The 14189-nt window shown below is 40.4% G+C and overlaps 1 protein-coding gene across 2 annotated transcripts; it reads right to left on the bottom strand.

The window, feature by feature from the left end:
• Window positions 1-930: 930 nt before the first annotated feature.
• SIK1 (salt inducible kinase 1) lies at window positions 931-13240 on the bottom strand. Of its 2 annotated transcripts, XM_060234193.1 has the most exons (14): window positions 13047-13240; window positions 12220-12451; window positions 11464-11580; window positions 9313-9376; window positions 8807-8968; window positions 8408-8532; window positions 8196-8319; window positions 7236-7459; window positions 6613-6762; window positions 6001-6123; window positions 5521-5743; window positions 3814-4089; window positions 3179-3425; window positions 931-2519 (listed from the first exon to the last, which is right to left on the bottom strand). In XM_060234193.1, exons 2-14 carry the CDS (start codon window positions 12370-12372, stop codon window positions 2114-2116), a joined length of 2394 nt encoding a protein of 797 aa, XP_060090176.1. In that variant the 5' UTR covers window positions 12373-12451; window positions 13047-13240; the 3' UTR covers window positions 931-2113. The 2 variants fall into 2 exon arrangements, with proteins under 2 accessions (XP_060090176.1, XP_060090177.1); XM_060234194.1 differs by lacking the exon at window positions 11464-11580 and having other exon boundaries at window positions 13047-13141.
• Between the last annotated feature and the right edge of the window lie 949 nt (window positions 13241-14189).

The raw sequence follows: 14189 nt of genomic DNA, 5'->3' as shown, positions 1-14189 counted from the left end.
AGAATGAAGCTGGCTTCAAAGAATCACAATTAGGGGTGTATTAAAAACAACAGTATTTTTCACATTCAGGGATACCGAATGCAAAAAATATCAGTATTTTCTGATATTCCCAAATTCCAGTACCAGTATGGTATTCAGATTAAGGGGTCCCCCACAGGATGTAATGGATAATTTATCCAGGAATATTTGGAGCTTGGGACTGTTTTTTGAAGCAGAGGCACCAAATCTGCAGCACAGCTGCTGGTGCTTCTCCTCAACCCCTCCCTCGAAGTTTCAAAAATACTGGATCAGGGATTGCAATTCTATGGGCCCCCAAAGATGTCCCAATCCTCCATTGGTTTCAAAGGAGGAAGGCAAAGGGTTTAAAGGAGATTGCGGTCCCTTTAAATGCCTTCTCCAAGCCACTACTCCACAAATGAAATCTTAAGGCATTTAAAAGGCTCACAAACCTTTGAAGTTAGTCAAACTTAAAAAAAAGTCCCCAAAATTCCCAGTGTTTGGGGGGGGGGGGGGAGGTTGGCCATTTTGTGTAGTAAAATCTATATCCATCTATCTGGAAAATATCAATAGTGTTTTTTAATTAGTTTTGGCTCTGCTTTAGCCAAATGCACACCCCTAACCAGAATTGTATTTTTGGGCCAAGCTGACTCACTACTTGCACACCTGCTATAGAAATCTGACCTCCCTTCTCCTTTGCCACTAGCTAACTGTTGCAAGGTCAAAGGAGGTCACACTGTGGTCTCCCTCATCCTTATGATGTCCAGGCTGGGCTTTCATTATCACCAATGGAAGCCATTCTCTGGTCAGAAGGAGCCAATGCCAGGAAACTATTGAAGCTTATTTCAAACCCTAAGTCGTGTATAGTGCCTTCCAATTCCTATACACATGCGCACATGCACACACACACCACACATAAAAAATGCCTATTAAAAAAAGTATCTATTTGTATGCAAAACAACAAAACCCTGAACTTGTGCTATCTGACTCAATTTAACCAGCTTGTTCATAAAAAAGACTATATTTGTAGAGTATCACTTTGTGCTATTCTCTTCGTTTCAACTGTCAGTATCGTTGTCAAAAGCTCTGAATATTGCACTTTCCCCAATGAGTTGGTTCAGTTTGGACCCTGATAATGAAATGCATTTTTAAAAAACTTATTAGCAGCCGCAATAAATGTATACAGCACTGAAAAAACCTATAGGCAACCTCAAAACAATGTTAGGGCTTGGGGGGGAATGGGAAGTTAAAAAAAAAATAACATTCTTTTAAAAGTCTTCCCATCACTGCTGCAATGAGTAACTCCATGACAATACATAAAATATTCCTATCATTTCAGAATAAAGGCAACATGAAAGTAATCTGTAGCCTGATAACAGGAAACAGCCACCCCAAGAAAGTAAATTAATTGCTAATGACAACTACAAACTATTTCTAGCTGTTACATCTGAGATACTAAGCAAAAAGTTCACAGTTTTTTCTTAAGGTACACATTTTTGGGGGGGGGGGGGAATAAGCAGAAGAGGTATAGTTTTCTTTAAAACAAGCATCAAAATACTTTCACTATTGTTCATCTATCTCTGCATAATGTTACTTGCCACTTCTGCACTTTGTGTTTTGTTTTTTAAAGAGGTAAGCATCTTCACAAATTCATAAAATAAATCTTGTGAATAGGGTGGCTCTGGTCCCTTCTTTGAAAAAACCATTTCCTGCTATGCCACAACCATTGACAATCTTTGAAGTCTTGCATAATGGCAGAGCTGTATTGGCCTAACTTTAATACAGTACCGGAAAAGTGTTCTTTCTGGCCCCACCTCCCAACCCCTATTCCCTGTTATTTTCTTTAAAAGATTTCTCTTTCTGTTTCTCATTATATTTGTTCAGTGCAAGGATTGTTGAAGCCAAAAAACATACATATATATTGCTTTTTTAATCAGTTCTATAAAGTGAGGAGCTTTACTAAGCCAAATGGCCTCTTCACATACTTCAAACATGTTATTGCTTCAGAGAGTTATTCACCATTGTGAAATACAGTCAATCACCCTTCCTCAGACCTTAGTAAGAGTGGAATTCTGTCCCAAAGGAGATGCATTAATTCAAAGAACACAAACACTTCTCATTTGACCAAGACAAATTTCCCCATCTGGGCCGAAGTAAGATCCTCCATTTCACAGTCCCCATGCTGCAAACTGATGGCATCGTAGGCTGGAGATTGCACAGCAAAGTTATTCTGTTGAGAAAACATGGAGGCAATGGGGGATGTGTTGTTGCTGATGTGCAGATGAGTGTCTAGAAGATGAGCAGCTGAAGACACCGGAGAGACACCAATGCTAAAAAGATGGGGATGGAGAAGCTGGGTGTTGCCAAAGGCCAACTCTGATGAGTTTCCACTTTGCAGTTCTGATAAGAGGAGGGAATTGGATAATTTACTGCCTTTTGTGTCAGACAAGATGATGGTGTGTGATTGAGACACCTGAGAAGTCTGGTGACAGGCTGTCTGGTGATGTTGTAACTGAAGCATTCTGAATAGAAGAATGAAGAAATTAATTATTTTATAGGTCTCTATGCTTCTCACAGAGTATACCCTCAAGCCCTCATGTCATGTAGTGATTGCTAGCTATTAGAAGCTTGTATCTCCCCACCTGGACTTTGTCCATGGGGTCTCAGAGTCGGACTTGACTGTGCGACTGAACAACAACAAATCTCCCCACTCTCTGGTGGGCTGTGACCTAACTTTGTGCAAACATTCAAACTGTACATGTGTTTGCACGGGGAATGCTGCCAGTCGAGTCCATTCTCTGTGGTTCACTAACCTCACCTTATTTCACCTCACCTACTGCTGCAAAGTTCCACTTAATGTTTGCATGTGTGTAGTGCAAACACACATGGGCTCTATCTGCATGATCTACACGTTACAAAATATAGGTGTGCAGATGCGTGGATTAGGCCAACGCACATGTACAACCCAAAGTGCAAGAATCATTAAAACAAATTTGGAAATAGGTTGTAGTTTGGCTGCCATAATTCTCAGCCCGTATCACAATATAGTGAGCCTCTTACCCTAAAACTATACATAAAACATTCTACATTCAATATGAAGTCAAAAACAATACTGTCCCCTATTGTGACAATGCCATTGCTACACTGTGAGCATGTCTTATATCTGGCACTATGTTCTCACCTCTGCTGCTGAAGCACCTCTTCAAGCATGTTCCTGCTCTCTCTGCAGCTGCCACTGCCAGCATTTCCCCCACTACTGTAAATGCAGGCATTTGGCTGAGAATGCTGGAAAGGGCTCATGCTGTTCCGGGCTATTCGAGCAGATGATGACTGGCACACTTGGCGAGCAAGCCCTTTGATTTTATTCAGGCCCAGAAAACCCTTGGCTCTAGCATTCTTCCGCAGCTGCTGTCTAAATGCCTTCAAGCCTATGGAGTGAAGAAAATGGGAGAAAATTGTACATCCACTTATTCTCTGTTAATATTTTCCATGGACACAAAATGTCTTGCTTCTGATTTTCTATTATACCCCTTTCCCCTAAAGCAAAGCCAATTTGCAATCCTGACCAGACACCTCACTGCATAATTCCATTTCATCTCCTATGCATCATATTTCCCATTTCCCAGTCCTAATTTACACTTAGTTGGGGATTCTTCCATGAGATGCAAGCATAATGCATATTAGGGTTGATGTAAAAGAATATCAACAATAAAGTTATAAGGCTCCTGAGAGTCTGTATTTTATGCATGTGTGTTTGCATATTTGTATACATACCCACCCACCACTATTCTGCTAACAGAGCAACAAAAGAATTACCCTGAGTTAATGAGGTATCAGATGCTCTCCTTCCTTCCTGGAAGCTGACAGGCAGCAGAGAAGCACCACCCATGCAGTCCTGAGCTTGCAATACTGGTGTGTCTGACTGAGAAGTCAGAAATGATGATGTGACTCTAGTTGTGCCTGGGTGACCAAGCATCATTTGATCTTCTAAACAATTGCTCAGAGTCACAGAGCTATTATTTGATGATGAAGTGAGGCAGCTGTCAGAACTTCTTCCTTCTGTGGGGCTTGTAGATGAAGAAATCACTATACCTACAAGAAGTTGATATAAAAGAAGAGAACATTTATGAAAACACACAGGAAGCTGTCAAAACTGCTCAATACTAGTATCTCCACCAACAGAATATCTGCCAGTATCCAAAAACTTCATACAATAGCAAAACAACAACACTAACAGCCAATGCCAAACAAACCATCTGAAACTCACAGGGTTTGATACAGGCAGCAAATTATGGCAGTGGCATAATTAAAAAGACCTACGGGACAATTTTATTGCTAAATCAAGTGATAAATGCAAGGAAGGATCACTACTCTAGCAAGTTCAACAGCAACAATTATGATGATTTTAGTCATTACATGAAAGACGTATGGAATAGTTGACATACCTATTCCGTCAGACTTTCAAAAACCAAACACAAACTTACTCTCTACAGGAAAGGGAAAAATATAAGGGCCTTTCACCAATATGAATGAGGTTGTACTTATTCTTGAAACTGGTACTGGTGTCTAGCTAGAATATCTTCTCTGCTGCCTACCTAGCATATAAGGGACTGAAAGAAGAGCCTGGCAGCCAGGGACACAAGTCTGTTAACTGAACTTTTTAAATGTAATCCCTCCTTATAGACAGGAAATTACACAAGTTCCAAGGAGGAAAACAACAACATTGTGGGATATTGCTGCAGACAGAGAAGGTGGGAACCTAGCTACTGTTTACTGCTGTAGGACCATGTGCATGATCTATCCTTCAGCTGGAAAGCATGGAACATTTCCAGTGCAATCCTAAACAGAGTTACACCTTTCTAAACCTTCAATGAACTTAGAAAACTGTTACTCTCACTGCAATGGCACTGCAAGTTTCTACTTAAATAATAAAACTTTTAAGAAAATTCACAAGATGGAACAGGCGGGGAAAAGATGACATTGTTTTGAATGTTCTGTTACAGACACTATCCAATAAGAATCTTGATGCTCATGCTATCATCTTCACATAGCACACACAACCACACTGCATGCACTGGGGGAAAAAGGGAAGCGTCACATTCTGCTAGTGACATAATACTAGATCTGATGTGCAATTTTCTCTTCAACAAACAAACTATCTGGGGGAAAGTTGCTGGAGACTGTTATGTATTTGATGCACGTTGAAAATAATAATCTACAAAGGCCCATGGAAGCCAGAGGTCTGTATGGCAGTTTTCAAAGCCAAGAGTTTGAACAATAAGTACACAAAACAGATACATAGAAAGGCACAAGATCCTAATAGTGTGATCCCATGCAAAGTTACTAGTCTAAATTAACTGGAATCAATAGACTTGGAAAGGAGTAATTCTGCATAGGATCCCACTGTGAGTAATTCTGCATAGGATCCCACCACACTGATGCTGCTGTTCTAAAATCTAAAGATAAAATGCTTTTCTAACTCTCTATCGATATCCCACAGCTTTTCCTTCTTGCAGCACTTACATGGTGGAGAGCTCTGATAAAAATGAGTTGTGACTTCAGCCAATGTGTGCCTTCGGTTTGTGTTGATGGGGAGGCGCACTGGGTTAATGGCTTTAATTTCCTCCTCCAGTTCCTTGTCCTGCCTGACTTCCTCACTGATGGTAGTTTCCAGAAGGCTGTTTGGAGAGATTGAGCGATTCCTAAAGAGACTGTTGAAGTTCGGATCCACAGGAAAGAACATAGGCTGAAAGGTCAAAGATACAGGAAGTAATGGAGTGCACTTGTTCATTTCTTCCTCACCCTCTTTCAGAAAAATCCCCTCATTATCTAGCTTCTTTGCCCACATATTTTGTGCATCTGAGATATATCTCCAAGAAAGCTTATGCAAACTGCAACATTGAGAAGAGGCAGATATTTAAATTACTCTGGACACTGTTGTCCTACAATGACCAGCCCTCAACTTTCCCTAATCAAATGTAAAATTGGGATGATTGCACCAACCTGTAATGGGCTGCTTATGTCACAATCCATTTCTGCCTGCAATGGCGACTGAATCAGATTCTGGGGATGCTGGTAAAGCAGAGATGATCTCAATGTCTCACTGGCAAAACTGTCCTGAGGCAACTAAAGGCAGAAGAGATTTAAAAGAGTTATTGCCAACTACTGTTCAGACAGAAACAAATATGTAGTTTGAAATGCTGCACAGAACAGAACATACAAGGACTGATTACAAAGGCACACAGAAATGTTTATGTTTCAGGAAAGCAATACAAAGGGATGGGATTGTAGCTCATGGAGACAGAAGATGGGACAGAGCTTAAATGAGCTGTGGCTGAAGAAACAGATTTTTTTACAGCAGAATTTGGGGTTTCAGTTTTGCAGTATACCAAGTTCCCTTCCAATATTGAAACAGGACACAAAGGATTACACACACACACACACACATTCTCCCTGTATCTTGCATCCTGCTGAAAACAAAATGCTTTCTAGCCAGCAGACTGAAAGTCATAAAACTATAAGCCATTCTGCTAGCAACAGAACTGCATAAAAACAAGAAAATGCAAAATGAAGATGAAAAATAGCATGCCCTTATAAATGGTAACATAGTTTTACCTCAATGTTGCTGAAGTCTGAGCTCCGTGGCCTTTGCTGACGGCCATTTACTGAACGATTTGACAACTGATTGCTTCTGTACTCTTTGAGGCGCTCCAAGAGAAGGTAATAAATTGCAGCAAAATGGTTGTAGCTGCTATTTTGTAGGGACTGGAGCAAAGAGAACAAAGAGATACAATTATAGCATACAGTTAGCAATCCTTTTTTTAACTTCTCTTGATTAAAGCTTTTAAACCCAGAAACATTTTCTTGAAAGTAAGCTCCACTGAAAATTAGTAGGGAAACTTCTCTATAACACATTTAAGATGATAGCATAAGAAGGGGATTAATATGGAAGGATTAAGAACAGAGGAATGTCCAGTGTGATATAGCAAGGTGGTGTGTTCTGGGCTGCTTAAAGACTGTGAGGATTTGTAACAAACAGCACTGGAGTGTTTAGAACTAAAATAATATCACCTCACATGCTGTTATAGTTGACTGCTTGATTTGGTAGTAAAAAAAAGTGGACTTTTTTCTTTATTTGAAATTTAAGCATAAAAAATGTTCTTTCCTAGAAAACAGAGTCACTAAGCTTGTATAAGGGACAAGTGTTCCTTCTCCTGCATAACCAGTAAAGGACTCACCTCAACTGTTCTCTGTCTATCAATGCCAAGACTGTGCATAATCCCAAGGACTTGTTCGTTGTAGTCACCCAGGTTGGAGTTGTAGTTTTGCATGGAGAATGATAAACACTGCTGCTGCTGAAGCGAAGGATCTGCCTGCATCCATTTGTGCTGCTTTATTTGGGCTATTGTGATTCGTTTTGTAGGGTCCACAACCAGCATCCGTCGAATGAGTGTTTCACAGTCTAGTGTTTGTTTCAAGAACAAATACAAAAGACACACTTGATACAGAGTCAAGAGATATTTTCAACAAATTATCTCAGCCCCATAAAGAAAAACAACGATTTTACAAACGCACCATAATAACCAAAATAGTTTAGCCTTGTTTTTGAGCTTCTGTTACCAAAAGAGAACCAGATGAGTAGCCGTGCTAGTCTGTCTGTAAAGTAGAAAAGTGTAAGAGTCCAGTAGTATACCCTATCACAAATTTTGTTAAGTCTTTAGGGTGCTACTGGACTCTTAACTCTTTTCTGCTGTTACCAGAACAGTGACAAAATACCCTTCTCTTCCAGAGCAAAAGCAGCAAAAAAATTGACCTTAGTGTTTCTATCCTTGATAGCAGACTCTCGTTTTAACAACTCAGAAGGAAATCTTAAAATGTTTTAAATACAGTCTAGCTTTGTTTAACAACCCTTTCTCTAAAAAAATAAAGTAAATATCTTCTACAGCGAGATGTATTTTTTCCCTACACTGTTGTGCCTTTCTACATGGAAAAGAACATGCATCTTAGGAGAATTTTTAATATCTTTTACTTGAAGTTAAAAAAAGAATTCTAGATACATGATACACTACTTAACAGTTGTAAGTTACTGACCATTTGTTCTATGCCAAGAAAATACAATTAAAAAACAAAAAAACAGGTAGATAAGCAGGAAAAAAATGTTATAAATATCTATCATCAGAAAGATGAATAAAACACACCTTGAGACATGAAATAGGGAATGCGGAATCGTCCCTCAAGGACTCTTTGCCTTAGAGTTGGTAAATTAGGTCCATCAAATGGCAAAGAACCACAGACAAGAACGTAGAGCACCACACCAAGGCTCTGTCAATAAAAAGTACAATCAGTACATGGCTGAAATCCAGGCAGTGTAGCCTCTTAAGTACTATCCCTTTGAAACATTTTAACCTACCCATATATCAAGATGAGGACCTTCATATTCCTTCCCTTCAAAAATTTCCGGGGCTGCATAGGGTGGGCTTCCACACCATGTGGAGAGGGGCTCACCAGATTTGTAGAAATTTCCAAACCCAAAGTCTGTAAGGGAAGACGAAAATCTGGAATGTAATATTGGTTATGTGCATTTTAGAAATGGGCTGATAATTAAAGCAAGGAACGGCACTGCAGGGGATGCAACATGTCATCATACACTTACTTTCCACAAAAGTCTATTCTGCTAAATGTCTCCATAAACCTAAGCTCCTTCAATCAGCTGATTTCAAAAACATTTCTAAGAGTTTTTCTTCTAGGGCATCACCCAGAAAGTGAAACAATACCAATATTTTGTAGCAGCAGCACAAACACTGCTTACCTGCAAGCTTGATGTTCATGCTGGCATCTAACAGCAGGTTCTCTGTCTTGAGGTCTCTGTGTACTATGTGATGACTGTGGCAATATTCTACCGCTGAAAGGATCTGCCAGAACTTCTTTCGAGCTTCATTCTCACTCAGGTGTCCATGAGAAGTCAAGTGATCTGCCAGACACAACGACAAAAGGTCCAAAATGAAATGCCTAGGGTAGACTTATTTTCTTTGACTTTTATCTTGCACTGAGTGGTATTCAGTGCTTTGACATTGTGATAATTTACTCTGACTTTAAACAGGGAAGCATTATCATGTAAATCTTCAGCTTTCTTATCCTTCTAAAGTATCAGTATCAGAAACTTCAGCTAATGCCCCATCTTTCAGCCTGTAACAGACATATGCCATGACTGTTCCTCTGAAAAAGGCTGTTTATCCAAATATTTAAGTACTTAGATGGTGAGAAGAATGTCACTGAGGGAACGTCAACTGCTTGCTGTCCATAATGAGTACTCACCGAACATTTCTCCATTTTTTGCGAATTCGGTCACAATGTAAAGCATATCTTTTGTCTCCATAACCTGAGAAGAGACAGCGAAAATATTTTCATGTGGTTTTGAATGTAAGTACATTTCTGTACTGCATCAAAACACGGCAAGTCATTTACTCCTTCACCATGCAAGTTTATCCAGTAAACAAGAATTACTCAGAATAACTGTATTTCCCATTACAGTTGTCATTAAAAATAGCAGTGCAGTATGGCTATCCTTTTGGGTCTATGTGTAGAAACATTTAGTTGTTTGCTGATTTAATTTCTTATTTTTACTATAAATTAACAACAGGTTTATGATCTCTAAGTACCAACTTAGGGAATGTTAACATGGTTTATGATCTTACTATTAACAAGACAGGTGACCGGTGAATTCAGAAACACACAACAAGAAGCAAGTAAAAGATACCCAGACACATTTTACAGGCTTATTTATTCTGAAAGATGCTAACTAGTCCGTCAATCCATGTTAACTTTCTGCTTGTACAAGGGCATTTTTCAATATGCATCAATTAACTGAGTGTTAATTTGTGACTCCAACATTAATTTACTTCTGAATGCATAACCATTTGCAAAATACTTTTCTACAGAGTTCAGTGGGGTCACTTATTTTGTCACCACAGGGGTACCCATCCTGCCTTTCAGCTTCAAATCATAAATACAAAAGCATCTAGCACAAACAGGTCCCCAAAGGGATCTTTAGGTGTAGGAGGAGGAGGAGGAGGAAGAGGAGGAAGAAGAATTTCAAGTGTTGCTCCAGAATCTGGGATTTTCAGCATTCTGTATGGAAGTCTGAATCTCAAAGGCACAAAAGGGAGTTCTCATCTCATATATAAATGTTTAATGAAACATACGTTTAAAAAATGAAATGACAGGAGGAAATAAAGCATTTTTAAATGTTCTGGGAAAGATTCCAGTTGGATTAAAATTAGATATTGCCATTCAAATTGTCAACAACGCCCCTCTACACCCAAACTGGAATTTCACCTAATTCCTACTACTCAGATTCCTCCAAAAGGGAGCATCAAACATAAAACATCAATCAACAAGAATATAAAATATTAAGTTGCAACGTGAACAAAAAGCTAGAGAAAATACTCATCTTCCTCTTGTTAAATAGCCTCATTTATCAAGAAAGAGACATACTTTCAAATCTACAAAATACTATTTCAGTCCACACTATTCTGTGGAAGTAATATTAACAGGAACTATGACTCCTATACTATCAAACTACCAAATGGTGACAACTGGACAGAAAAAGTGTTGTTATAAATTTGTCAAATGAGAATGTATCTTTAAAGGTAATGTCTCCACTGGCTCTTCTAGTTTTCATATCAATTAAACAAAACAAAACCAAAAAAAGCTAACCAAGACAAAACACACATCTTATTATGATGGTAACTGATAACACACATTAAACTTTAAATCTGCTGTAACATATTACTTTTACCTTAAACTCACACAATACTATTTAAGATCATTAAACAAAACTTCCACTGAACACTAATTAGATATGGAATTTAGTGTTTGCTTGACTGACAGACAACTGCAATCTCATTTTCAGCACAGGATATTAATGTGTGTTTTCTGAAGTTTTTAAAACTCAAATTTAAATGACAACATCCAAATAATGCTCTGATCCTAATCTTGTTTATTCAGATGCAAGATCAAATTATTTTAATATGACTTATTTCCAGCCAGCACAGTGAAAAACTCTACATTATAATCAGCAACTCATTTTCACAGATATAGTCAGTGTAAAGACATAAGAAATAATCTTAAGAGGAAATTCACCTGCTACACTTGATAATTACACTCACATTCAAATTATTTGTAGCTATCTTTAAAGCAAGGTCAACCCTTGTTAATACTTGGATGGGAGCCCACCACAGTCCAGGGTCATAAAACAGAGAAAGACAATGACAAACCAACTGTGAATATCTCTTTCCTTGAAAACCCTACAGGGATTGCTGTAAGTGGCTGCAATTTGATGGCACTATCCACCATGACCTATGATCATTCTCTCCTGCTCTACCCATGTGCATCATAAGATCATTAACAGCAAAAACCATAAAGATGATTCTAATAGGCAGATAGTGGTCAGAACTTATTTCTTACCTGATACAGTTTAATAATATGGGGATGATTCAAAAGTTTCATTATCTGGACCTCACGATAGATTTTCTCCAAATTACTTGGATCTAACCGTGTTTTGTCTATTATTTTTATTGCAACCTATAGGTTCAAGAGAAGAAACCCAGAATCTTTGTAAAATATACTCTCATGTTACTGCACAATCTACCAACACATACAAAAAACGGCCGTAAAAATGCGATTTAAGAGAAGATTATACAAGCAGCACGAAATTCCTGTTAGAAAACAATATACACTATGAACAAAGAAACCCCAAACACTGATCTTAAACCTTGCTTGAATATAAGCATAATTGAAATAACTAGGACTTATTTACAAATACAACAGGAGTAAACGGTAATTAATTCAGTTGGACATTTCCAAGTAAACTGTGCTTAGGACTTCAGTTTTCCAATCAGGATGCTGGTTAATTTGACAACTATTTCAGAAATTCCATTTTATATTCCCTAAACTGTAATACATTGCTTATGTCCAAAACTGTCAGCCTTACAGGAAATTCAGCTAAGGTACCCAAATAACTCTGTCTGTTTTACTAAAGTTATCAAAGAAATGAAATTCACTTCACTGAAAGCATCTCACCAGTGCTGCTGGCTATTCTGAGTATACTGTTCAAATTAGCCCCTCATAATATAAAGTACTTATTTCATAGTTGTGCAAACAAAAAACAATATTTTCATTTCTTTACTCTAAACCAAGCAAAGCCAGTGACATCACACCCACCTGCGTTTTGGTCACTCTGTGCCGAGCCAGTTTTACTACAGCAAAATTTCCTTTTCCCAAGGTCCTCTCAATATCATAGAATCCAACTCGAAGAGGCCTTTGCTGGGTTTGGTTTGAGGTGGGGACAACTGTATAATCTGACATGATCACCATGGTTAGATTTGGGTAGGTGACAAACACTATTTAGAAGTATTTATGCAATCATTCCTATTCAAAGGCTGAAATTTTGCACCTGCAAGAAAACAAATAAAATTCTATTGAGATTTGTGCTCTGCAAAGTCTTTACCAAACCTCTCCAACTTCAGAAGTTGGTCCCTAAGAACTTCCAAATCTTGGACCGAGAAAACGTCTATTTATAAACTGCCTTTCTCACTGGTGCTCACTCAGTATAAAGTTTTAAAACGAACAAAAACTTTCCCCTAATTAATCTACAAACACAAAATATTCCGCGATTTAGACATTCCAAACATGAAACTACTAGCGGAAACTGCCCTGGAAAGTTCCTGGTTAGTAGCTTGGGCATTTCTAGGGAAGGAAACGCTCCCAGCTTGTGAAGAATCGCTCGCAACGAGGACTCCGAGGCGCGCCACCTCCGAAAGCCACGCAGGCTCCCAAGGAGTTGCACGCCGGGTTTCCCCAGGGCAGTTAGCCACAGTGTCCTACGGGACCGGCCAGCGAGGACGAAGGGAAGCCAGGAATGTGCGCGCCTGTCCCGAAGGAGAGCGGCGAAGATCTCAAGCATTCCAGGCAGAACTTCTCCCCAGAAAACCTGCCCTGCCTGCCCCGGGTTTCAGCAGCATCAGCCGCTCTCTAAGTTCCAGGAGTACCTCGCGCTAGGCAGGATGGCTGCTGCCGACGCCTCCACGTCCCCGCCCGCTTCCCAGCTAGGCTTGCTGCTGCTCCACTGACGCCGCCGTGCGCTGCCGCCGCTGCCAGCGCGCTCTGTGTGCGCAGAGACCAGAGGAACACGCGGGAAGCCCTTCCCCCCGCCCACCCCGAAAACGGAGACGGACCTATTGACGTCACTTTGACGCCAGAGCAACGCGCGACCAAGCGCGAGGCTGAATGAGAAAGGGGGGAGAGAGAGAGAGACATAGAGCTGTTGCCAAGAGACGGGCTGTTCTGACGCGCGCCCAAATAGGCCCGTCACCCTGGAGATCTGGAGGGTGGGGTGACGTTAGCGCCCAGCGCGAAGGAAGAGGAAAGCAGGCGAGGGGGGGGAGCAGCCCCTCCCTGCGCGACCCGTCACGTGACCTTTATTATCCTTGTAGGGGTCGCCCCCTGCCGGAGCCCGGGAGGCCCGCCTTAACTCTCCGCGCGCCGCAGCTGAGGCGGCATTTAACCTAATGTGTTCCGAAAGCCTAATAAAGGTAGGGCGCCGCAGAGGTCAGCCCGTCGTCGCTGGCTTCGCTTGACCCCAAGGCTTGATAGATGCGAGTCTCGAGAGGATTTCGCCGCTTGTGCGTTGCGACACAGGCAGTCACCCCACGTGCACCAAAATAGGATTATGAAACTTCATGCAAGAGACGTCGAGCGCGGTTTAAATCTCACCGGGCTGAAAATAACTGCCTGTGTGTGCTGGAATCCAGCCTAGCTCGGGAGCAGGGACACAGTTCTGCACTTCGCCCTCGGCGAGTGAAATTGGGGGTTAGCGAAAGTAGCCCTGCACTCCACTCGGTAGACTGCAGGTCAAATGCCAAAGTCTAGGCACTCGCAGCAAAGCGCCAGCATTGAATCCCAAATTACAAAACCAGTTTAAACTCTGCAGATTATCTGCCACAGTTTTAAATGGAAACCGTAGGAAGGGAAAGCTAACTTCGAAAATTCCGTATTTAAAATCTGCCGAAAGAATTGAGAACATCGACACGTTGCATCTATAAAAATGGACTGTTGTGTGTCTGTAAAGTTTAGATTGCTGTTCTGATTCATGGACTTCAGGCAGATTTCTTCAGATCCTTACCAGGTACTGT

This window comes from Heteronotia binoei, chromosome 3 (assembly GCF_032191835.1).
Source record: "Heteronotia binoei isolate CCM8104 ecotype False Entrance Well chromosome 3, APGP_CSIRO_Hbin_v1, whole genome shotgun sequence".
In the NCBI taxonomy this organism is placed as follows: domain Eukaryota; kingdom Metazoa; phylum Chordata; class Lepidosauria; order Squamata; family Gekkonidae; genus Heteronotia; species Heteronotia binoei.
This window is presented reverse-complemented; position numbering and strand designations above follow the sequence as displayed.